Below are 27370 nucleotides of genomic sequence, written 5' to 3' on the forward strand. Positions count from 1 at the left end.
AAAGACCTAAACATAAGACAAGAAGCCATCAAAATCCTAGAGGAGAAAACAGGCAACAACCTCTTTGACCTCAGCTGCAGCAACTTCTTTCTTGACATGTCTCCAGAGGCAAGGGAATTAAAAGCAAAAATGAACTATTGGGACCTCATCAAGATAAAAAGCTTCTGCACAGGAAACAGTCAGCAAAACTAGAAGGCAACCGACAGAATGGGAGAAGATATTTGCAAATGACATATCAGATAAAGGGTTAATATCCAAAATCTATAAAGAACTTACCAGACTCAATATCCAAAAAAACAAATAATCGAGTGAAGACATGGGCAAAAGGCATGAATAGACACTTTTCCAAAGAAGACATCTAGATGGCTAACAGACACATGAAAAGATGCTCAACATCACTTATTGTCAGGGAAATACACATCAAAACCACAATGAGATACCACATCACACCTGTCAGAATGGCTAAAATTAACAACTCAGGCAACAACAGATGTTGGGGAGGATGTGGAGAAAGGGGACCCTTTTGCACTGCTGGTGGGAATGCCAACTGGTGCAGCCACTTTGGAAAATGGTATGGAGGTTCCTCAAAAAATTAAAAATAGAACTACCCTACGACCCAACAATTGCACTACTATGTATTTATCCAAAGGATACAGGAGTGTTGTTTCAAAGGGATACATGCATCCCAATGTTTATAGCGGCACTATCAACAATAACCAAGATATGGAAAGAGCCCAATGTCCATCAGCTGATGAATGGATAAAGAAGATGTATATATATATATGCAATGAAATATTAACTGGCCATCAAAAAGAATGAAATCTTGCCATTTGCAACAACGTGGATAGAACTAGAGTGTATTCTAAGTGAAATAAGTCAGTCAAAGAAAGACAAATATATAATTTCACTCCTATGTGGAATTTATGAAACAAAACAGATGAACGTAGGGGAAGCGAAGCAAAAATAAGATAAAAACAGAGAGGGAGTGGAGTGCCTGGATGGCTCAATCGGTTGAGCCTCCAACTTCGGCTCAGATCATGATCGCACAGCTCGTGAGTTCAAGCCCCGAGATGGGCTCTGTGCTGACAGCTCAGAGCTGGAGCCTCCTTCAGATTCTGTCTCTCCCTCTCACTCTCCCTCTCCCCCACTTGCACTCTGTCTCCCTCTCTCTCAAAAATAAATACGCATTAAAAAAAAAAAACATAAAGGGAGACAAACCATAGGAGACTCTTAAGTCTCCTATGTTCAGAGAACAAACTGAGGGTTGCTGGAGAGGTTTTGGGTGGGGGGATGGGCTAAATGGTCGATGGGCATTTTAAGAAGGGTACTTCTTGGGATAAGTACTGGGTGTTATAATTAAGTGTTGAATCACTAAATTTTATTCCTGAAATCATTACACCATATGTAAACTAACTTGGATTTAAATTTAAAAAAAAATTTTTTTTAAATGAATTTTCCTTAAAGTTAGGTCAATATTCATTGAATCCTTGTGCATGATGCTGTAGAAGAATAAAAAAATTGAAATGTGATTTCTCTTTCCAAATAGCTGAAAGAATAAACATGTATACATATTTATATTTTAAAGCAAAATGCTGTATATCTTAAGGTGTCCATATTGAACTATGAACGTATCCATGTTAAGGAAGTATCAGGAATGACCGTTTAAAGGAGATGGTATATGATACAAGCAATTAATGTATGAATTTTAACTTTTTTTTATTTTGGTTGAAGTATAATTAGCACACAGTGGTATATTAGTTTCAGGTAATTCTACATATTACCTAGTGCTCATTACGAGAAGTATACTCTGAATCCTCTTTATCTTTTTCACCCATTTGATATGTAGATCTGAGAGAAAGACATTCCAAAAGCTTTGTAAACCTATATACGGGAGGCAAAAAGAAAAAAATAAAGGATTGTCAGGAAACAACAGATAATTCAGTCACCTGATTTGGAGTGTTCAAGTAGGTAGGTGTAGTTTCATATTTTGGTAGGCCTAGAATGTCAGGAAAAAAGAGTTATAGTTACTCCAGTGAGAAATGAGGGGTGACATGACAAAAAATCATGTCAAAAATCACATTTAGAGTTAACTTGACAGTAATATTTGATATATATTCAGGGTAGTCCAAGATACCCCGAACAGTAGTTCCTAAAGTCTAGACGAGAGGCAACAATGGCCTCTATTAGTATGATGGCGTAAAGAATAGATGGGAAACTTGGTTTTAGAAATGTAGCTGGAGGATGATGAATGATGGAGCTTTTTCTACCCTTCTCTCTACTCACGCATAGAGAAGAAATATCTGATATGTCTGGACCACATTCTAAGACACAGTTTGGGCCACATTTCTAATTGGGTGGTCTCTAGCTAAAAGGTCACAATCTTGAGTCCAGCTTCCTGTGACTGAACAAAGCAGAAGGTTGGGCTCACTTGCACCTCTTTTCCATCTTCTGCAATATATATATACTCTAATGTATCCTCTAGGGGCCCACCCAGTGTTAAGATGGGACTGGGGCTTAGTGGGCTATCTTAAACCTATCACATTCTCTATCCCTGTCTACCAGAAACCTCTGAATTGGGGTTTTACTATAAGTTCAGCTATTAACATAGTCTTATTTCCCATTTGCTACTCCCTCTGTACCTGTGCTTTCAAGAACATCTTGGTGAGAGATGCTTATTTTAATGAAGCATTGGGCATTTCTTGGATTTTCCCAGATATCATCCAATAGCACTCAATCCCACTATCATCACAAACAAGTAGATCCTATAGTCTGCATGCATTAGAGGCGATATAGTTAAATATATATTAAGATTACTTTTTCTGGAGATAAATTGCCTAGGTTATGATACTGGGCATATTGTTACCAGGTGCTTGACTTTGGGAAAGTTTTTTAGCCTCTCTGTGTCTCAGTTTTGTCATGTATAAAATAAAGAAAATAATAGTAACATATAATTGTGAGGATTAAATGTGTGTTTGACATAATGTTTGTCACATAAACATTACTAAATACTAGCTATTGTGGTTATTACTAGATTTGGTAACTGACTAGACTTAAGTGTGTCTTTGGAGAGTTTACCGAATTTACTGAGTAGTTGAGATAACAACTTAAAAGAAGAATCATTTCTTCTTTAGAAAGCAGAAGTGATTCATGGGTGAGTGAAGGTTATGATTTTGGTTTAGGACTTGAAGTTCTAGGCACCTTTCATGTATAAAAATACAGTAGATAAATGGGAATAAAGATCTCAAGCCTAGAGGATGATTTCAGCCTAGAGATAAAGATTTGGGATATGTCGACATTGCTAAAACTTACAGTAAGAACTCTGAAATTTGGGAAGGGATTTAATAAGTACTGAATAGTTGCTGTGGGGCAGATACTGTGCTAAATGTTTTGAGGGTTTTATTCCTTCTTTGAGTAATTTTATTCTCAATTTTATTTCTCACAAATGCTGTTTTTATAAGGGAGGAAATGAAGGCTGAAGGGAGTTTTCTTAAAATGTCTTAGCTGGAATCTACAAACCAGTGACTTCAGAAGATTGCAGGATATGGGGTCATTATTGAAAGAAGCCAGTTGTGTTTCTGTATACTAGCAACAAGCAGTTGAAAATTGGAAATTAAAAGTTCTTAAAAATCTCATTTGTAGTAGCATCAAAAATATTAAAAAATATTAAATACTTAAAAATATTAAGTATTTATAGTATAAGTATTTAAGTATAGTATATGCTTAAATATTAAGTATTAATAGTATTAATATTAATAATTAGTGTTAATAGTATTAAGTATTTATAGTATATACTTAAATATTACGTATTTAAGTATAGTATAAGTATTAAGTAGGTATAAATACTTAAAAAATATTAAAAACTTAAAGATGAAATAAATTAAGAAGCAAGCACAAGCTGTATACTGAAAACTAGTAAATATTGCTGAGAAAAAGTAACGCAGACTTAAATAAGTGGAGAGATAAACCACGTTTCTAGAATGAAACATTCAGTGTTGGTAAAGTATCAGGTGTGCCCAAACTGATTAACAGATTAAGTGCAATCCTGATGAAAAAAGTAAGCAAGTTGTTTGTTTGTTTTTGTAGAATTGACAAGCTAACCTAAAATATGCATGGAAATTCACAGACCCAGAATATCCAAAACAGTTTTTAAGAAGAATGAAAGTGCCAGGGTAATTCAAGGAATTGTTGAATTCAACATGCTGGAATATTTTTATATCCATATACAAGAAATTGAACCTCAACCCTTACCTCACATAAAATACAAAAATTAATTTGTAATCACTTACAGATCTAAATACAGGAATTCAGACTTAGAAAACTAGAAAAAGCAGGGGCGCCTGGGTGGCTAAGTCGGTTGGGCGTCTGACTTCGGCTCAGGTCATGATCTCACAGTTTGTGAGTTCGAGCCCTGCGTCAGGCTCCATGCTGACAGCTCGGGGCCCGGAGCCTCCTTCTGATTCTGCATCTCCCTCTCTCTCTCTGCCCCCCCACCCCCACTCATGCTCTGTCTCTTTCTCTCAAAAATAAGCAAACATTAAAAAAAATTAATTAAAAAAAGAAAACTAGAAAAAGCATAAGAGAAAATCTTAGTAACCTTAAGTTAATCAAAGATTACATAGACACACCCACACACACAAAAAGATTACATAGACACAGAGAGCATGAACCATAAAGAAAAAACTTTTGTTACATTGGATTTCATCAAAATAAGAATATTTTGTTCTTCTGATAAGAAACGAAAAGGCAAGCCACAGACTTGAAAATATTTGCCAAATACACATGTGATAAGTATCCAGAACTCTTACAACTCAAGAAGACAAACTGCCTGCCTTAAAAAAAATTTTTTTAATGGCCAAGGGTTTGAATAGGTACTTTACAAAAGAAGAAATGTAAATGACCAATAAGCAAAATAAAAGATGCCCAACATCAGGGAAAATGAAGACGAAAATCGCAATTAGATACCACTACAACTACTAGAATGGCTAGATTTTAAGACTGATACTACCAGATGTTGGCAAGATCGTGGATCAGCTGGACCATCCATTGCTTGTATGAATGCATAACCCGTACAGTCACTTTGGAAAACGATTTGGTAGTTTTATGATATACTTATTGTATGATCCAGCGATTCTATTTCTATTTACTTACCCAAGAGAAATAAAAACATGTCCACACAGGAATTGTATGTCAGTGCTTTTTGGCAGCTTTATTCGTAATGGCCCCAAACTGAAAACAACCCAACGTGCATCAGCTAGCGAATGAATGAACAAATTTTGGCACATACCATTGTGGACTACTGCTTAGCATTAAAGAAGAACAGACTACTCATACATGCAACAACATGGATTAATCTTTTAAAAAAGCACTTTGTTGAATGAATGAAGCAGACACAAAAGATTACATACTGTTTGATTCCATTTATGTGACATTCTAGAAAAGGCAAAACTAATGACAAAGCAGATCAGTGGTAGCCAGGAACCAGAAGTAGGATGGAGGAATTGACTTCAAAGCAGCACAGAAAATCTGGGGGAGATGATGGAAATGTTCTGTTTCATGATTGTTGTGGTCACAATTACGTGACTGTAGACATGTTGTCAAAATTCATAGACCTGTATGTACACTTACAAGTGGTGAATTTTACATATGTAAATTATATCCCAATAAAGCTTTTAAGTGAGGGGAAAAAAAGAATAGGCAGTGGATGGTTGTGCCAATATTCAAATCTCTACTTTTATGGCAGGGGTGGGAGGGTAAACCAAAAAAATCATTAAAAATTTAAGATCTCGGGGCGCTTGGGTGGCTCAGTCGGTTGGGCGTCCGACTTCAGCTCAGGTCATCTCACAGTCTGTGAGTTCAAGCCCCGCGTCGGGCTCTGTGCTGACAGCTCAGAGCCTGGAACCTGCTTCGGATTCTGTGTCTCCCTCTCTCTCTGCCCCTCCCCTGCTCATGCTCTGTCTCTCTCTGTCTCAAAAATAAATAAAAACATTAAAAAAAAATTTTTTTTTAATTTAAGATCTCTGTTTTCAGATGACTTTTGAAAGTGGAAACTAGCTTGCAAGAGGTTAAATTGTGAAGATACAGAAACAGCAACTGTAAACAAATGGGTAAAGGGGTGAGGGACCATTAGCTTAACAGGATAGGATAGCTTAACAGAGTTAGGTAAAAGTTGAGCTTTTTACTCTTTTTTAGGACACAGGATTACTAAGCATGTTTGTGAGCAGAAGAGAGGCACTTTGAAAGGAAAAGTTTGAAAACGTAATCAGGAAGTGATCATTGAGAAGTTAAAGTGTTGCAGTATCAAGAGGTTAAATGGAGAATTGTGATCCTTGAATCAGAGAAGGAGTGTTATATAGGAGTGTAGGAAAAGAAAGGAAAACAGGGTAAAAAGAGGTTTTTCTTCGAGGAGCGCCTTCATGGCTCAGTTAGTTGAGCGTCTGACATGGGCTCAGGTCATGATCTCAGAGTTTGTGAGTTCAAGCCCTGTATCAGGCTTGCTGCTGTCAGTGCAGAGCCTGCTTCAGATCTTCTGTTCCCCCTGTCTTTCTCTTTGTCTCTCCCCCCGCTCCTGCTCACATTTCCTCTCTCTCAAAAATAAATAAAACATTTCAAAAAACTTTTTAAAAATATAAGAGGTTTTGAGTTAGAAGGGAACCAGAAGGAACCTTTGCTGGATAGATACTGATCTCAATGAAGAGAAAGCCAAATAAGAATGAAGTGGGCTCTGAATGATCTGAAAGACTTAATAAAAAACAATTTTTAGAACAACCAGTAGAGAGAATATAGTGGCCTAATAGATGTGAATAAATTTATTCTAAGCAGCAATAAGAGCCAGGTCATGGGCTTGATCAGCATGCTGTCACTAATGTTCTGCAGCTTCTTTTAATTCAAATCAGAGATTGACAATGCAAACCAGAGGCAGACCAAATCCAATCTGCCATCTGTTTTTCTGCAACTTGCAGGCTAAGAATGGTTTTTGTATTTTTTAGTTATTAGGAACAAAATCAAAAGAAGAATACATCATAATGCATGAAAATTATATTAACTTCAAATATTTAGTGTCCATAAAGTTTTATTGAAACACAGCTATACTCATTGGTTTATATATATACACTTGGCTTTTGTGCTAACAAGTGCACAGGTGGGTTGTTGCAACAGAGACCATATGGCCTATAAAGCCTAAAATTTTTACTCCTCTGGCCCTTTATAGAAAAACTTTGCTGCCCCATTTATCTAAAGCATTCATGCCAGCTTTTCAACAGCTGAAATTAAGTAGCAATGTTCACTAACCAGTTATCCATCTCTTCCTCTACAACCATTCACCGGTCTTAGTAGATAGGTCACCATTTATAGAGTCCTTCCCAGGTATCAGCAGTGCTGTTTCCCATATTGAGGAAATGGAAAAGTATATGACTTTGAAGACAGTTCTGCTTCCTGGTAAGGCTAACGTAACATTCCACCAACTGGAAGAAAATCAAATTCTATGCATCTAAAATTTCTATATTTTAAACAATTAAAACGTCACTGTTCATAGGCAAACATATGAACCATGATGGGACATTTTGGCTAGACTGAAAAATGGAACTGTTTGGCCAAAAAAAAAGCATGTGAGGTCACTTATCATTTTTCCCACAACCAGCTTTATTGTTTTTGTTTTTGTTTTTTAAGGAATCTTTAAGGAATTCTTGAATATTTCATTTTATTCAGCAACTACTAACATAGTACTTAACTGTACCAGAACTTTTAAGTATTCTACTAATATTAACTCATTTAATCTTCTTATGATAAGATTGTTATTATCCCCATGTTACAGATCCACAAACTGAGACAGGTAGTAAGGGGCAGGTGTAGAATTTGAACCCACACATCTGGCTTCAGAATCCTTGCTTGCTTGAGTTACATGTAAACATGTAAAATTACATTATGTAAACAAACTCTTCAGTCTCATCACATGAACCTTCAAGATCACCTGAGGCACTTTCTGAATTGTCTTACACAGTTTTCCAAAACACGTCACCTTTACTGCTTCTTAAATTTTTTCACTGACTCCCTTGGTGATACTGTGACTGAATTTTTATCTTTAGCCACAAGTATCCATTCAAATAAAAAAATTTTGTTTCTTCTTTTGGTATGTTTGTGATCTTCAGAATGTGATTGACTTAGATATCTTTTTAAAGTAATCTTTAAAGCCTGTTTCCAGTGTAGTTGTAAAGCTGCATCCTAGAAATATTTATGAAATCAGTGCGAAATGTCTTTGTTTTTGTGTTTATAGATTCCTTCAAATGAACAGTATCAGCATTCAGAATTTGCATTGATTATGGTCTTTGCAAGCCAATGTGTCTTCCCTAAAAAGTATTTTATTTTTCAAGATAAAGTAGTTGAGAGAATACTCAGATTTTATAAGAACTCAAAAAAATGACCCCCTTTTTGTCTTAAGAATAATTTTGAAGGAAAAGCCTTATCTTACATTCACTCCTAATTGGTAAGACACAGAGCCAAAGCAAAGGGAAATAACCTGTCAACTTCCTTCTGTGACAGCCGTAGCACCCTGTAATGACCTTCAACCCTCCTTAAACTTCTGACCTAACACACAGGTTTTCCTCTGCCCAGGTAGAGCCTTTGTGTGTTTTATTCTTTTTGTGGGAGCCCTCACCTGTTTTCTTCTCTGTTCACCTTTCAGTCATGTTCTTTGTCTCTAGTCTCTTCCTCCTGTAGCTGTCTGTGTCCATATGTACTTGCCAGTGGTGTGTTGTGAAACATTGTGTGTGGGTTTTGGGTACATGCTTTATTTTAACTTTGTTAAAATATTTTTTTCTTTCTTGGATACAGTACGTTAAGATGTAAGAACCCAGAAATTTGAGGCAGTCTTGGATGCAAACTCCAGCATTACTACTTAGTTGGGCAAATTAATTAACCTTTCTGAGTCATTTTATTTCTAAAAAGAATAATCCTAAATTCTATGTTAGAGTTTTAGAGATGGTTACATGAAAAAAAAATACATATACATGGAAAGCAAATATAAATCTAAGGCACTGCAGTGTTCGGTGCCTTTCCTTTGTATTGATCTCTACACATGCTGACAAGCCATACCAGTTCACATTTTTTCTTCATAAATGCCTTTAGGGTTCTGTGACCACAGGTCCCTCAACCACTTCTTTGGATCTTGGTTACAAAAGCAAGTGAGAGAAAAGGAAGAGACAGGGCAATAATAAAAGCACCAATTTTCTACCAACCTAGAAAGGAGGAGCAATAGTTTTTGAGATGGGGAAGCATAGGAACTGTGTAGGGAGAAGAGTGAGGGCTAAGAAAATATTTAAGAGGAAAAGGCATTTCTTCAAAATAATAATTGTAGGATGTTAAAATGTTGATATTTTCATTCAATTACTATTTATTGAGTTTCTTTGATTATGTTGGGTACTTTATTATTTCATTTTTATCCTGAATGTATGCATGTAGCCATAAATAGATTGCTAAATAGATACGTTCCAGAATTTTATAAGCGTTCTCATTTGATAAATAACTATAGAAAATAAAAATCTGATTATAACATGATATGTGTTAACTAACTGTGTAAACTGGCATAACAGTATATTTTGTATCTGCTTATTTGAAAATCCCAAGGTAGTAGTTTACAGAAAAACTAATAAGCAGTTGTTTAGTCCATTAAGCCTGATGAGAGAAATTTAGAGATGGGGAAGTACACCTAACAAAGTGATGTAGTTCTTTTCATTATTGTCTTATGTTTTCTTCATTCTGTTTTACATGCCCTCATGATAGACCCCGTTATATTCTTGTGGGTAAGCTAGTGAGTTGCGCTTACATTCCTAAAATTGTGTGTACATTTTGCCACTACTTTAACTCATTACAAATCTTAGGTATATCTCACTGTCATATCACACTAACTTTGCTTCCTCTTTTGCATTTGTTTTTAAAATGTTTTTAAAATGTTGTCATGTCTCCAACACGTTAGTCGTTAACCAAACTGTACAGTGTTAGAAACTTTAATCTTTTTTGTAGTTCAGCTATACCTATCCTATAATCATTTTGGTTTCTTTTTTCTTCACTCCCTATAATTTGTTTTCATCCTACACTGACACCTAAACCTGGAAATAATCATGTTGATTCACTGGTTTTGTCATACTTCAGAAAAGACTACCCCTTGTCCAATTAATTTATGATACTTTAGTGTTTTTTACCCTGGCTTGAACATATTTAGTAATTTAAACTGTATGACACCTAAAAATGGTTAATAGGACTTCATTCTTTAATTCTGTAAACATTCATTAAAAGCTTGTGATATATACCAGGTGATATACTAGATCCTAAGAATCCAAAGGTGCATTAAACAACAGTCTTGAACTTGAGTAACTTACATTTTTTTTTAATTGTACAAGGCACTATGTGAGCATTTTACTTATATTAGCCCATTTTATCACTCAGAACTCAACATTCCCAAGTCTGTTCTCAGGGATTTTGATTCAGTAGGTCTAAGGTAGAGTCATGACATCTAGAGTTCTTAGAAGTTCCACAAGGAGTTCTGTTGGTTATCCTTGGTTGGTGGAGATAAAATGAAGCTTAGGGTCATGCTCACCCTTGGAAAAGAGAAAGTCTTGCTAATGGTTCAGCTCTACCCAGGACTCTGGTTTCTAAATCCCTATTCAGGAGTTTCCTAGAATCCTCATGGAATTCTGTATCCTCTCAGAATAGTTTTGTGTTAAGATTTGTAGTGTTTGCCTGGTGTTTTTCAAGTTTTTATTTAAATTCTACTTTGTTAACATATATGGTAAAATTGGTTTCAGGTGTAGAATTTAGTGACTTATCACTTACATATAACACTCAGTGCCATCACAATAAGTGCCCCCCTTAATACCCATCACCCATTTGGCCCATTACCCCACCCACCTCCCTCCATCAACCCTCAGTTTGTTCTCTATAGTTAAGTCTCTTATGGTTTGCTTCCCTCTTGCTTTTTATTCCCTTTCCCCTCTATTCATCTGTTTTTTTTTTTTTTTTAATTCCACATATGAGTGAAATCATACAGTATTTGTCTTTCTATGATGGCTTATTTCAGTCAGCATAATACACGCTAGCTCTAACCACATTATTGCAAAAACGCTTTCATTATTTTTTATGGCAGAGTAATACTCCATATTGTGTGTGTGTGTGTGTGTGTGTGTGTGTGTGTGTGTGTGTGTACACACATGCATCCCGCTTTATCCATTCATCAGTCAGTGGACATTTGGACTCTTTCCATAGTTTGGCTACTGTTGATAATGCTGCTATAAACATTGGGATGCATGTATCCCTTCGAATCAGTATTTTGTATTCTTTGGGTAAATTCCTGGGTCTTAGGGTAGTTCTATTTTTAACTTTTTGAGGAACCTCCATGCTGTTTTCCAGAGTGGCTACACCAGTTTACATTCCCACCAGCAGTGCAAAAGGGTTCCTCTTTCTCCGCATCCTTGCTAACATCTGTTGTTCTCTGTGTTGTTAATTTTAGCCATTTTGACAGGCGTGAGGTGGTATCTCATTGTGGTTTTGATTTGTATTTCCCTGATAATGAGTGATGTTGTGCATCTTTTCATGTGTCTGTTAGCCTTCTGGATGCTTTCTTTTGAAAAAGTGTCTGCTCATGTCTTTGCCCATTTCTTCACTGGATTTACTTGTTTTGTGGGTATTGAGTTTGATAAATGTTATATAGATTTTGGATACTAACCCTTTATCAGATATGTTATTTGCAGATATCTTCTCCATCAGTTGTCTATTTTAGTTTTGCTGATTGTTTCCTTCGCTGTGCAGAAGCTTTTTATCTTGATGAAGTCCCAGTAGTTCGTCTTTGCTTTTGTTTCCCTTGCCTCCAGAGATGTGTCTAGTAAGAAGTTGCTGCGGCTGAAGTCATGAAGGTCGCTGCCTGTATTTTCCTCTAGGAATTTGATGGTTTCCTGTCTCACATTTAGATCTTTCATCTGTTTTCAGTTTATTTTTGTGTATGGTATAAGAAAGTGGTCCAGGTTCATTCTTCTTCATGTTGCTGTCCAGTTTCCCCAACACCATTTGCTGAAATGACTGTCTTTTTTCCATTGGATGTTCTTTCCTGCTTTATCAAAGATTAGTTGACCATACAGTTGTGGGTCCATTTCTAGGTTTTCTGTTCTGTTCCGTTGGTCTATGTATCTATTTTTGTGCCGGTACCATACTGTCTTGATCACTACAGCTTTGTAACATAGCTTGAAATCCAGAATTGTGATGCCTCCAGCTTTGTTTTTTGTTTTTGTTTGTTTGTTTGTTTGTTTCAAGTTTGCTTTGGCTATTCATGGTCTTTTGTGGTTCCATACAAATTTTTAGGATTGTTTGTACTAGCCTGTAAAAAATGCTGGTGGTATTTTGATAGAGATTGCATTAAATAGGTAGATTTCTTTGGGTAGTGTAGACAGTTTAACAATATTTGTTCTTCTAATGCATGAGCATAGAATGTTTTCCATTTCTTAGTGTCCTCTTCAGTTTCTTTCAGAAGTATACTTTTCAGAGTATAGATCTTTTACCTCTTTGATTAGGTTTATTCCTACATATCTTACAGTTTTGGGTACAAATGTGAAGGGGATCGATTCCTTGATTTCTCTTTCTGCTGCTTCAATGTTGGTGTATAAAAATGCAACAGATATCTGTACATTGATTTTACTCCTGCGACTTTTCTGAATTCATGTATCAGTTCTAGTGATTTTTTGGTGTAGTCTTGGGTTTTCTACATGTCATTTGCGAGTAGTGAAAGTTTGACTTCTTCCTTGCCAATTTGGATGCCTTTTGTTTCTTTTTGTTGTCTAATTGCTGAAGCTAGTACTTCCAGTACAATGTTAAATAACAATGGTGAGAGTGGACATCCCTGTGTTGTTCCTGACTGCAGAGAAAAAGCTCTGTTTTTCCCCATTGAGGATATTAGCTGTGGGTCTTTTGTGTATGGCCTTTATGATCTTGAGGTATGTTCCCTCTATCCCTACTTTCATGAGGGTTTTTATCAAGAAACGATCCTATATTTTGTCAAATGCTTTTTCTGCATCTATTGAGAGGATCATATGGTTCATATGCTTTCTTTTATTAATGTGGTATATCGTGTTGATTGATTTGCGAATATTGAACCAGAGCTGCAGCTTTAAATGGAAGTTGGTCTAAATAAATATCTTTTACAACTGTGGTAAATTGATTTCCTTCTTTGAGCTATATATTATGGAAAACTATGATTGGCCTCCATTCTATTGTTCATACTTGATACTACTCCATAAAAGCATCCTCTAAAAGCACCTTTTCTTGTGACTTTTTTTCTTAGAGTGGTTTTAGGTTCACAGCAAAATCAAGAAGACACTACAGAGATCCTATAACTATTTTGGATTCCGTGTTATATATTCTGATTTTTTTAATGTACCCTAACATTCTGCAGTATATATTAAAGGCAGCAGGAAATAGTTTGAGTGCTGTCAAGCACTGATGTAATAAATACTCTTGATTCAGAGGATGATTCAAGCTCAATTTTAAGTGTTTGTTGTCACGTTGCCACATAAGGCAAAATAGCTACCCATACAAAAACTATTATAAAATATTTCTCTCTAATTTTATCTCATGCATGCTTTGATTTATTTTAAGGCAACATTCCTCTCATTTATTTCACTTAAGTACTTTTATCCTCACATACCTGCAGTACCTATTTTTTGCCTTTATAAGATGGCCAAATATTACCACATATTGTTTATTAATGACATTACATATTTTATTTGATCATGATATGATAGATGCATTGAATTACTCTAAATGCATGCTTGAAATTCTTATAAATCCATGGTGCAGTTGTTAAACATACTCAGCGTTTTTAACCCAGCAAAAAAAGATTTCTCACATGCATGTAAGAATTAGTTTGTAAGCCAAAAATGACAGATGTAGTATTACAGCTGAGCAGTGAACTTGCTGAAGAAATCATCTAAATGGCAGAAACATTTGGAGAAATACCCAAGTGCCTTTTAAATTCCTTTCTCTTGTCCTATAGTAACCAGTGTTGCAACAATGATGATTATTTTTATAAATTTTTTCTATCTGCTTTCTTTTCAATTTAGAAAATTTAACAATTGAAAGGAAAAGATCAGAATTACCAGAACTCTGATTCTCTATAATTTTATATGCATATTTTTGAACTTAAGTAATTACTCTCCTGATTTTTATTAAAAATAGTTGTGATTCGGTATCAAGGAATATGTTTTAAAATTTACTGGTATCGAGATGACAAAAAGTGAGAGAAAGTAGTTGGTGGAACAAATAACAATAATGCAAAAAAAATCTCTAAAATAACATTTTCTATTTTGATTTCAATGAAAAGAAAGCAATTTCAGATAAATAATATGTACAAATTGTCATGGGGTTTGTTTGCTTTAGGGTTTTTGTTTTTTGTTTTTTGTGTGTTTCAGGGGTTTTGGAGCATTTTGGTTTTTGGTTTTTGTTTTGTTTTGTTTTGCTTTCGCTTTTTTGAAGTACCCATTAAGTACTATAGATTGGGTATGGTAGAACACCAGTGCTTATTCTTGGGATCAGAGATCTCTCATACAGTTTCAGGATATTAAAAAACTAACCAACCAAGACTTACTCTACTAGACGTTGATACTACATACTTCATACCTTACTTGGTTAATAACACTTTATTATGAGAAGTAAAATATATCTGAACCAGAATTATTTATATTGAAAGTAGATAATGTTTCATTTTTTTTAAATTTGCCTATATCAAAGACTTTTGAGTTGCCGTTAGGAAAATTACTTTTAAGTCAAAAAAAAATCATGTAATATAAAAACAACTTTTACAACAACTTCCCTTTTCCCAGATATCTTTACCTACAGTGGTACCATTTTTTTTTTAAGATTTATGCTTTTTCTTTTCTTTTTACATAAATGTGAGTATCCTTATATGACTTTAGATATATTCATAGTACATGTCTAAATGTGTATGTTAAGTAATGAGTCAAGTTTATATATTAAGCTTATTTTTATTTTTATTTTTATTTTTTGAGAGAGAGATAGAGAGCAAGCCAGAGAGGGGCAGAGAGAACGGGAAACAGAATCCCAAGCAAGTTCCATGCTCTAGCACAGAGCCCGAAGTGGGGCTCAGACTCAAAAACTGTGAGATCATGATCTGAGCCAAAATCAAGAATCAGATGCTCCACCAACTGAGCCACCCAGGTGCCCCAAGTTTATATGTTTTAAAGAAACACATTAGAATATATGGATCCAAAAGAGAATATCCTCTACTAAAACAGGCATATTTGGGGCCCCTACACTTTTCCCAGCCATCCTGGCATTGCTCAGTAGGGTTACTTCATAGTCCTTGCAGCAGCCCTTAACTGTAAAGGCCTTATTCTCCTTCAAAGATATATTTTGTTTTGAAAATTCAGAGTAAAACCATTGCATTAGGTGGGCGAATAAACTGGGTGCTACTATTTGGTGTGAAAAATGAGGTAAGAAATTAGGGAGAATGTAAATGTCTAACAATAGAAAAATATTCCAACGGAAAATTATGGGGCCAATACTACTTATGAAAGGGGATTAGAAGCATAGAAGCCTTTTAAGTTCTATCAGTGAAAACAAGGACCTCAAACTATATGAAGGTATGATTTACATATATAATGTGCATAGTAAACATTTTATGTATGAGAATATCAAAGATTGGTGAGGATGTGGAGAAACCATATTTCATACACTTTTGGTCATGTTTCAATACTATATGGCTATTTGGAGAAAATTGGGTAAAATCTATGAAAATTTAAAATCCTTTCACCTAGGGGCACCTGGGTGGCTCAGTCAGTTAAACGCGTGACTTCAGCTCCGGTCATGATCTCACTGCTCGGCTCGTGAGTTCGAGCCCCATGTTTATGCTGATGACAGCTCAGAGCCTGGAGCCTGCTTTGGATTCTGTGTCTCCCTCTCTCTCTGCCCCTGCCCGGCTCATACTCTCTGTCTCTGCCCCTCCCTAGCTCATACTCTGTCTCTCTCTCCTTCAAAAATAAATAAACATTAAAAAAAAAAAATTTAAATCCTTTGACCCAACAATTCTACTTCATGATCTCTCTCCTAGAAAAACATTTACTTGTGCATGGGAAGCATTATTTAGGATAGTCTCGAAAGCACAGTATGTAATAAAAAAATTGGAAATAATCTGAACATTCATCAGTTTAGAATTAAATAAATGGATTGAAATTAAATAATCTGTCTGCATTGTGATCACCTCTATAGCAAATGAAAGGAATGAGGTACAGACAGGGAAAGATCCCAGAACATATTCTTAAGTGAAAAAAATAATTTATAGAGTATTTGTGACATGATGCCATTTTTTTAATAAAAAGAAAAAGGAGACCGATATATCCTTCTGTGTATAATACATGTGCATTGTTTAAAAAAAAACTCTGGAAAAATACACAGAAAACTGGTAACAGTGTTTATCTCTAAAAGGAGAAGTGAAGTTGAGAGTGGTGATGAAAAGGTCTTTAATTGTTATTTGTAATATTTGAAGCTTTCACTCTGAAGAATGGATTTGATAAAGTACTTACAGAATTGAAGATAAATTTGAAAATTTTTTAATTGTGCAGAAAAGATGAGAAGGAAATATATAAAAAATTTAAACAGCAGTTACCATTATGAGCTTATAAATGATATTTTTCTCCTATTATTATATAATCAGTACAAAAATTAAAAAGACATTTTTAAAAAGACAGAGGTTATAAACAGTGAAAGGACATTTCTTATGTAGCTTATTAATTACCTAAGTATAAAAATGAAACAGTAACAGAATTGTTTGTTCAAATAAGTATCTATTTCCTAGCCCTGTAAAATAGTTGCACTCATCCTGATTATCACCAGTTCATTTTTAAAAACTGGGTCCTCTTTCTTTTATTTATTTCTTATTTTTTATTTTTTTAGAGAGAGAGTACATATGCACATACACACGCACATGATCAGGGGAAAAGCAGAGAGAGAGAGAAGAGAGAGCATCTTAAGCAGACTCCACACTCAGCACAGAGCCTGATGCGGGGCTCAATCCCACAACCCTGGGATCATGACCTGAGCCAAAATCAAGAGTAGGATGCTCAACCCTGAGCCATCCATGCTCCCTGCCTCTTTCTTTTAATTGCAATTCATGTAGATTAGACTCTCTAATAAATCCATTAGTGTAGTTTTGGTGCATAATTTTAACTACTGGTTTAAGTTACCAAGTTTCAAATAGGAGTGAATGACTTCTTTTGCCTTCATATATTTGATATCCTATCTCTTCTTTAAACAGAAAGTGTCTATATTATATAAATTTTAAATATGATGCATGGCCCGTAAATGTTTTCTTATTAAGCAATTAGTTAAATTCTAAATACAGGTTTTAGTGAACCTAATATGCTTGTCTTTACTCAAATATCACCTTAACAGAGAAATGCCTTCCCTGCCCAACCTCTTTAAAATAGGACCACCACTAATATCAATATCATTCCCTATTCCCTCACTCTACATTATTATTATCATTAGAGTTTATTAGCATTATCACCCTCCATTTGTTTATCTCCCACCATTAGAATGTAAGTTCTTTGAAGAATAGTGATGCTATTTGTGGTTCGCTGGTACCTAATAATTGATACCTAACACAGTTAGGTGCACAATAAATATTTTTAAGTGAATTAGGTATTGATGAATGAAATATTTTGGTTAATGCAAAGTTAACCCTATATAAAATAGCAATTTTAAAAGAAGAAATTTAAAATATACTTTTGTAAAAAGAATCATGTCTTCTTGTACCTCATACTCCGTATGCTTTAAATACATAGTTGGTAGAACACTAGTTAATGTTATATTAGATATAGATCTATAAATATATACAGATATATAATGTTGAGAACCAGAAAAAAAAAAAAAAAAACATTAGACATAATGGAAAACTTAGTGGTTTTGTATCTTTAACCTAAGGCATTTAGCTTTTCCTCAGCCACAGAAGCAGAAAATCCAAAGCAACAGTTTTATCCCCCATTCTTAATTCAAGTAAGTGAATCTTAGAGTTTGGTTAGTTACTCAGTAATTTATCCAGAGGCATTTTGAACATGTGATACAGGTCTAGAAATGCGTGTGGTACAAGTCTAGAAACACAACCAAGGGGCGCCTGGGTGGTTCAGTTGGTTAAGCATCCGACTTCGGCTCAGGTTATGATCTCACGGTTCGTGGGTTCAAGCCCCGCATTGGGCTCTGTGCTGGCAGCTCAGAGCCTGGAGCCTGTTTAGGATTCTGTCTCTCTCTGTCTGTCTCTCTGTCTCTCTCTCTCTCTGCCCTTCCCCAGCTTATGCTCACTCTCTCTCTCTCTCTCTCTCAAGAATAAACATTAAAAAAAATTTTTTTTAAGAAAAAAAAGAAACACAACCAAAATTCTCTGTAAAAAGAATGAAAATGAGTCTTACCCCTGGGAATTAGAAATAGCAGGCACAAAAGTAGTTAAGGTATGGATTAGTTATTAGCTCCACCAAAGTGAGTAATTTGAAAAGGAACTGAACATCAACTCACTGAGGCCTTATTAACAGAACAAGCAGAAAGAGGAATCTGAGACAGCAAAGTAAAATGGGATTTGTAGCCCACCTGTGTGGGCAAGATGGCTTCTCAGGTGATTAGAGAGGTCAGCTTCTGCCCTTGTCAACTTCCATTTCCCACAGCAAATTCCACCAAAGCCTTCCTATCTGGAGATCCGGGTCCCATCTCTGTTTCAAAGCACTCCTCTTACATGTAGCAAGTTAATCAGCAGTCTCAGCCCCCTTGGCTTGTGAAATTTAGAATTAGATTATCCCCCTCGCACAAAGGATGCAGTGGTCCAGTCATATGACTGTTTGCTCCCATGTCTTCCTCTGAGCCCCACAGTATATTCTCTGTATTGACCCAGACTACCTTTCAGTCCTTTCTCTCAGTTAATCTGCCTAATGCCTGACTCCTAAAAATCCTTCCCTGAACCCTTGCCAGTAACTGGAAATCCTATTACTTTGCTTAGCTTCTTTTGCCAATCTTCCTTGTGCAGGTTTTACTTCCTGTACTCTTTCTCTGCACACAGCTGTCCTCTGGCACGCAGACAGATGCTTGCCTCAACGGTTGCTCCGCCTTCCCTCCAGATTGAACAAGCTTTCAAAATTTCTTAATGGAAGGACCACTTCCTGGTCCTGGTGATTATAGGAACCTCATGACTGAATACAATCTATTTTGGATATTTTGCCTTAGAATGGCTATCTATCAAATGAGATTAGATAATGATTCCAAATCAATATCCACTTTTAATATCGGGATAGCCATGAACATTTTGTGGACAAAATTCAAAGATCAGTTGTTGCTTCTTGTTGAAAAATAAAAACTGAGTTTAAATAAAAGGTTAATAATTACATAGGTCCTTCACCATTTTACCCAATGATAACCTTGTTGCTAGAGTTGGGAATAAGTCATATACACTTCTTGGCTTAATACATCGGAGTATAATGAGCAAAACCTTCACCGTAGTGTGTATGTTAAGTCTGCTCATGTAAATACTGTTATAAAAACCTCTTGTTACTTAGTATTTTAGACAGTGCTTTTGTCTAAATTCATTCTCCCATTTCTGAGGATTGACTGCCACGCTCCTCTCTCCCACAGTTATTTCTCAGGATTGCAGAATTTGCCGTGCTGCTTGGGGTGAATTGGCCAGGGCCTGAGGGCACTTCCTAGGGGTCAGCAGGTTGGGAGCTCCCTATTTAATAGGTGGTTTTCACCTTTTCACCATTCTTCTCCTCATATGTCCAGCTTAAAAATCTGTTGTAGGGGCACCTGGGTGGCTCAGTTGGTTAAGCGTCCAACTTCAGCTCAGGTCATGATCTCATGTTCATCAGTTCAAGCCCCGCATTGGGCTCTGTGCTGACAGCCCAGAGCTTGGAACCTGCTTTGGACTCTGTGTCTCCCTCTCTTTCTCTGCCCTTTCCCCCCCACTCACGTTCTGTCTCTCTGTCTCTCTCTCTGTCTCTCTCTCTCTCTGTCTCTCTCTCTCTCTCTCCCCCTCAATATATAAAAACATACAAAAAAAATTTTTTTTAATCTGTTGTAGTGTATTCCATAAGAGCAAATAAAATTAATTCTAGGACTTTATATTACTGTTTTTTAAAGTAGTATGTGATATATGGGTGAGTCTTATGAAAACTGAAAACGCAGTTACAAATGTAGCATGACCTAGCTAAATTGAGGCCTGGGATGAGATCATTGTGAGGATTCTTGAAGATTCTGATTATACTTTTAACTTTATAGGAAATTAAACCTCTTAAGGTAACTGTGCTGAATTAGAATGTCAAACATAAGGTTGTTAACATGTGAATAATAATGACTTAGTTCAAATAAGATGTTCATATTATGAGGATAAGATGAGAAGTCTGAGTCAGCAAAGTAAAATGTGACAGGTTACATTAGCAAAACACAAAGTGGGAATTACCTGAGACTGAGACTGTTAGGCTGTGCTCTTGTCCTGGTCCGTTCCTCACTGCTGGAACTGCTTCTGCAGCTCTGATGTTTCTTCAGCATCTTCACAGTTCACTTTAATAAATTAATTATTACACAGGCATGATGATTGGAAGCAGATTCTTTCATTGTACAAACAACGTAGGAGTAGATTAGTCCTTTAGAATTATCATTTGACTTACAGAATTATCAATTTATTAAGCGTAGTGCTCTCAAATTTCTCAGAGATAACTATTATTTTTTTAAGTTTTCAATATGGGGGGAGAGTAATAGTGCTGAAAGTAACTTTCAAGTGTTGGGTAATAAATAAGAACAGGTGGAGCTAAAAGCTAAGGCTTTAATTTCCTATTTGGAGTTGGCATTGATTACCTACAATGTCTTGAATCCATAAAAAGGCAGACTTTGCAGTTTAATCTTTTCAAAGCAATTTTAAACATCAACATCACATTCTAAATGACTTAACTAGAATTTTTTTGTATAATGCAGTCTAGTGTCTTCCCTAGTTTAGCGTACAAAATACATACTGATTTCTCACACCGTATACAATTATATTTATAAAACCACCTTCCCCAGGGAGTATTTTCACATCAGTAAAATGTTGAATTAATAAGTGTTTGAGTGAAAGAATTTTTTTGCCATTTCATACCTATGAGCATGGCTATAATAAAAGAAAAACAGATAATAATAGGTGTTGATAAGGATGTGGAGAAATTGGCACCCTTATAACTGCCGGTGGGAATGTAAAATAGTCCAGCCACATTGGAGAGCGATTTGGCAATTCCTCAAAACTGAGAAATAGGGTGGCTATATGACCTAGGTATATAACCTGTTATTTTCCTAGGTATATAACCAAGAGAAATGAAAACACGTTTACCCAAAAACTTAACACACAAATGTTCATAGCAGCGTTACTCATAATAGCCAAAAAAGTGGGAATAACCCATATGTCCATCAACTGATGAATGGATAAACAAAATATGGTATATCCATACAATGGAATATTATTCAGGTATAAAAAGGAGTAGAATACCAATTCATGCTACATCGTGGATGAACCTTGAAAACATCAGCAAACCACATATTATACGATTCCATTTATATGGAATGTCCAGAGTAAGCCAATCCGTAGAGTGAGAAAGTAGGGCAGTGGTAGGCAGGGCTTGGGGAGAGAGAGGAATGGGGAGTGATTACTAAATTGACATGAATTTCTTATTTGGGTAATAAAAACATTCTGTAATTAGACAGTGGTGATACACAACTTTGTAAATATACTAAAAACTAAAAAAAATGAATTGTATACTTAAAAGGGTTAACTTTTATGGTGTATATATTATGTCTCAATAAAAAATGTTGTCAATGTTTGCTTATCCATACAAAGAATATTTTTATATACCTATAGTTATACATATCTATATATAACTTCTTATAATTTTCTCCATATATATATATATATATATATATATATATAAAAGCTTTCCCAAAAAGTTATGCCCACAAGCTGACATTCACCTGAAAGCCTTCCTGTATATTAAATCATATGTACCAGTATACATTGACCTTCCACCAATTTGAATGCCAGGTGTTTTCATCAAAGCTAAAAGAGTGCCAAGAGTGAAGTAGCCAGGAACAAATACCTACTACCTGTCTTCTCTGATTATACTTTGAATGATATTGTTATTGTCACTTGGTAAAATGACCTTTGAAAAGCTTATCTGGTCTCAGAAATGTCAGTTAAGAATATCATGTAGTAGTGGAAAGATCATTGCCGTAGAGTCGAATATAGCTGGACTTCAAACCCAACCTGAAATGTACTAGCAGCTTCTGCCTGTTAAAGAAATTCTTTGACATCTCTGAGCCTCAGGTTCCTCATCTGGCAAAAAATCCCTAATAGGGTTGTTGTAGGGATTAAATGAGATACCCTGAATAAAACAGACTGTACTCTCTGCTGCTTCCCTGCCGTACATATACTCTCATTTCTTCACTCTATGGCGGTTCCCATCCTAAACATTATACACTCCGCCCCCACCCCCCCCACACCCCCCGTCACAAACACACGCACACACCTATATAAGCCAAGTTATGTCTCCCTCCTTCACGTTCCCATTGAACCTAGGGATTACCCTATTGAAGCACTTGCCATACTCTATTGAATTTTCATGTTTATTTGCCTATCTTCCCCAGAAAACTAACTTGTTTAAGGGAGGGGGGGACATTTTGTCTACCATTATATATACATTTGTCTAGCATAGTGACTAGCTGAATAAAATATTTGAATAAATGAATTTTAATAACCTATCTAGCATTGTATTGGATTCATAATAGCTCCCTAAGACAAGATAATGTGTGTGTTTTCCTCTCTAGAACATAATCATCTTGAAGCATTTTCAGATTTATAATATGTGGTGATTTATATATGGAAAAGGTTTTATTACTAGTTAGACCTCTGAAATGAAGAAACTGTTCCTTATCTGTGTTACAATAGACTACTTGTTATACATTTTGTACATTATTTGTAATTTGTACATTCTGTTTTCCTGTAATATCTGTATATATGTATATGTATATGTATATGTATATGTATATGTATATGTATATGTATATGTATATGTATATATATATGTATATGTATATGTATACATGTATACATTTACTAACTTAGAATTTTATTTTCTAAAAGTCCTAAGAATTTACAGCTCAGGGTGCATATTTCATGCTATCCTCCATCTGACATTATTTAGACTTAGAAAGAAACAGCAAGCTTGGAAACAGTTTTGCTGTAGATTTAAGAAGACCTTCGAAATATATAGAAATTAAATCATTTTAAGCAATATAATTGAAACTTACTCTTTTTTATTTTAAATGTCTTACAAAATATTAATACTAGGCAATAATTATTTGGGGGTGGAAGGGATAAAAATAAAGGAACCATAGAGGTGGTTTAATTGGTGTGTTTTGTTCTCCAGACTTATAATATTTCCATACATATGGCTATCTAAATTATTTATAAGAGCTTTGCTGAATAAATATATAAGTTATTAACTACATAATAAGATGGGAATATAGAAAAAGTAGATGTAGTGTTTATGTTTATATAAATCATTGCAGTTTCCGTACAGTCTTATAATCATTCTGCTTCTTTCAGGTACAGAGAACTACAACTTAGTTCAGAAAGCAAAGTCACAGAATATCTCCATCAAAGTAAATTAAAATCTTTTGAAAGTGAGCGTGTTCAACTTATACAGGAGGAAACTGCAAGAAATCTCACACAGTGCCAGTTGGAATGTGAAAAATATCAAAAAAAAATAGAGGTACATGTACAAACTTTTCTTTTAAAATTAGCATAACATGGGGCGCCTGGCTGGCTCAGTGGTAACATGCAACTCTGGATCTCTGGGTCGTGAGGTAGAACCCCATGTTGGACATAGTCTAATTTTAAAAAATAATAAATAGCAGAGCATAGCATGTGAGCTCAATTAGTACAAGGTCTGTATCATGTCGAGCTTTATTTTACTGTAGGATTTAGCCCTATCCTGCACATGCACGCAACGTGCATGCACGCACATGCGCACACAAGATAAATATATTTCAGAAATATGTGTACCACAAAGGACTGGAATTGTTAGAACACACAAACAAAGAAAAAAATCTCATCCACTGTAACAACCAAAAATATATAATTACTTGGAATAATTTTAATAGGAATAGTACAGAGGCTATTATCAAGAAAAGCATTCAACTTCACTAATACATAAGAAGAAACCCCATGTTCCTGGAAGGCAATATTCAATATTACATATTTTTTTATTTCTATCAAGTAATATTACTTGCTAGCATGCTCTTTTTTAACTGAACAAAGTAATTATGTAATATAACTAGAAGGAAAAAAACAAAGTAATCAATTTTTGAAGAGATTGATAAAAAGAAATAATGAGAAGAAATACGTATCACATTTTAAAATGCATTCTGAGGCAAGAACAATTAAAACACACCAAAAAAAGTTCATAAGTGGTATCAAATACAAAGCTCAAGACCCATAATCACATGAATTTAAGAATATATTCGTTGTAAAGCTTATTTTGCAAATTACGGGGAAAGGTGGATTGGATAACAAACAGTGCTGTGATAATCATTTGAGTATTTCGAGAAAATAATTACTTCCATATTTCACACTGCATATCAGAATAAAACTCAGATGGATCCTATGTAAATGTAAATACAGAACTATAAAGCTATTAAAAGTAAATACAGATGAAATTTTAGATTATGTCTGGGGATTAATCTGTTGATCTGTTGATTAAAAGTAGGGGAAGAAACCATTTAGGAAAAATAAATGAAGACTGAAAAATAATACTTGTGTTATGTAGGAGAAAGGGCTTGTGTCCTTACTTTTGAAAGGTCTCTTACCAAGAGAACATACCTTCTCCCTCTTCTAGAGACTAGGTAGAAGGATTGTACTCTTTCCAAGAAAACACATGAAAATTGTTGAGAAATAGATGAAAACATGTATTCTCCCTAATAATGAAAGAAATATAAATTTAAACTTTTTTCTACCTTTACATAGGTCTCTTTGTTGTTTTCAAACTGCTGGCAAGAGTACCCTTAAAAGGGGAATCTCATGCGCTTAGAAAATGGAACCTCTCTTGGGGAGGATAGTATGGTAACCTGTGTTAACGTCCTTAAAAAATTGATCCAGTAATTTTATTTTGTTTATTTATTTTTTTAACGTTTATTTATTTTTGAGACAGAGAGAGAGACAGAGCATGAACGGGGGAGGGTCAGAGAGAGGGAGACACAGAATCTGAAACAGGCTCCAGGCTCTGAGCTGTCAGCACAGAGCCCGACGTGGGGCTCAAACTCATGGACCGCGAAATCATGACCTGAGCTGAAGTCGGCCGCTTAACCGACTGAGCCACCCAGGCGCCCCTGATCCAGTAATTTTAAAGGAATTTTACCTGAGGAAATAAGAGCGTTATATTAATGGCATACTCGCAGCACTAAATATTACAGTAAAAATTGGAAGTTATTTATTCAAATAATAAACAATTTACAGTTAGTAGATTTTAAACTCTATATTTTGCTATATTCATGTATTATATGGTTACTTGTAATAATATTCCTGAATATTTTAGATTTGTGGAAAATGCTCATTTAAAAATTTAAATGAAATAGGTATAATAATGTCATTAACATTATTAATTAGCTAATGATGTAAGTTTTCATTACAATAATGTCTCAGAGATTACATTTCTGGGAAGTATTCTGACAAGTAAAACTAAGATTAACAAGATAAAGGGTCCCAAAGAAAATAAAGCCTTAGAAAAAATATAAAAATGATATTAAATACATATATATATATATATATGTAAAGAAACAGACAAATTATAGATAGTGTTTATTGTTTACTTCTAAAGCAAACCAGTGTTCAGCATTTAGTACTTTTTCAAATATATTATTCAGGAACCTACTGCAGTCATAATCTGCAACAGCAGATTCTCCCACACATTTTCAATTAGACTGAATTAGATCAGCTCTGATTTGGAATTCATCTTTTGCAAGTTATTGTTAAAATTTCATAATTCCTAGCAAAATGCCTTTTTTTTTTTCCCCAGATTGGATGACTGCTTAAGGATGTGTCTTGGGGCAGGTGGAAGGGAATGAGAGGTATATATAGGAAGAGAGGGAAGCAGTTTTCTCTCTCTCTACTTCTGAAACAAGCATTTCACTGAACAATACAACACACAGTGCTGATGTTTACTAAACCATTGTTTTGTTTTTTTTTAACCATTCTGTTTTATTATTTTTAGCTGGTTGCAATCTGAATTGATTTCATGACCTCTTAAAGGTTACAGCTTGCAATATGAAAGCCAGTCTCCCATAGACCTCTACCCACTGGGTTGGTGAATGCAGCTGCTGACTACCAGTTGTTGTTTTTTGTGTGTAAGCGTTATGGAGAAACACCTCTGTAAAAAATACTGTTTTGTTTTGTTTTTTAAGTTTATATATCTATTTAGAGAGAGAGAGAGAGAGCGAGAATCCTAAGCAGGATCCACACTGTCAGTACAGAGCCCAACACAGGGCTCTATCTCACAAACCGTGAGATCATGACCTAATCCAAAGTCAAGAGTCAGACACTTAACCAACTGAGCCACCCAGATGCCCCCAAAAATATTATGTTTCTAAAAACTATTGATAAAACTGAGGCATTAGGGTATTTCTTACATTTCCTCCTCTGTTAAACCTAGGAATCTTGAGAGGATAGAGATTATTCATTTATCATTGTGTCACCTATACCTAACACAGTGCTTTGCTCATAGTGGATGTTCAATAAATAATGAGTGAATGAATGGTTTGATGAATGTTAGTACCGCACTGTTGTTAGAATCCATTTTTCTGAAGTACCGGAAGGTATTTCTAAGACCATTCTTATTTATAATGAATTTGGGGGAGAAATAATCTTATAAAGGATAAAGATTATTTTATTTATGCACTTTTCTATGGCTTTTACCCAGTATTCTCATTGATTTATAACTTGGCGACTATTTATTTTACTTTAATTATCAGTTGGCAAAGCCTGCCAAAACACTGGCTTTATATTTTTATCTCTTTTTATTTATTTATTTTTTTAATGTTTATTTATTTTTGAGAGAGAGACAGAGCACGAGCAGGGGAGGGGCAGAGAGAGAGGGAGACACAGAATCCAGAGTTGGCTCCAGGCTCTGAGCTGTCAGCACAGCCCAATGCAGGGCTCGAACTCACATACTGTGAGATCATGACCTGAGCCGAAGTTGGACGTTTAACCGACTGAGCCACCCAGGTGCCCCTTTTATGTCTTTTTAAAGCAGTCATTGACCTACAGTTT

The 27370-nt window shown here is 35.2% G+C and overlaps 1 protein-coding gene across 7 annotated transcripts in view; it reads left to right on the top strand.

Annotated features, from left to right (window-relative positions):
* The window catches only part of PIBF1 (progesterone immunomodulatory binding factor 1), a 204126-nt gene that overhangs the window by 88465 nt on the left and 88291 nt on the right, over positions 1 to 27370 (top strand). For all 7 annotated transcript variants that reach the window (XR_008295913.1, XR_008295914.1, XR_003422189.2 and 4 more), the window contains exon 11: positions 23654 to 23819. Coding sequence is in view for 4 of the 7 variants with exons in the window: in XM_015083074.3 (XP_014938560.2) it covers positions 23654 to 23819 (166 nt within the window). In the remaining 3 variants the exon portion in view is untranslated. The remainder of the gene's footprint in view (positions 1 to 23653; positions 23820 to 27370) is intronic.

The sequence above is a fragment of the Acinonyx jubatus genome, chromosome A1 (genome assembly GCF_027475565.1).
Source record: "Acinonyx jubatus isolate Ajub_Pintada_27869175 chromosome A1, VMU_Ajub_asm_v1.0, whole genome shotgun sequence".
Lineage (NCBI taxonomy): Eukaryota > Metazoa > Chordata > Mammalia > Carnivora > Felidae > Acinonyx > Acinonyx jubatus.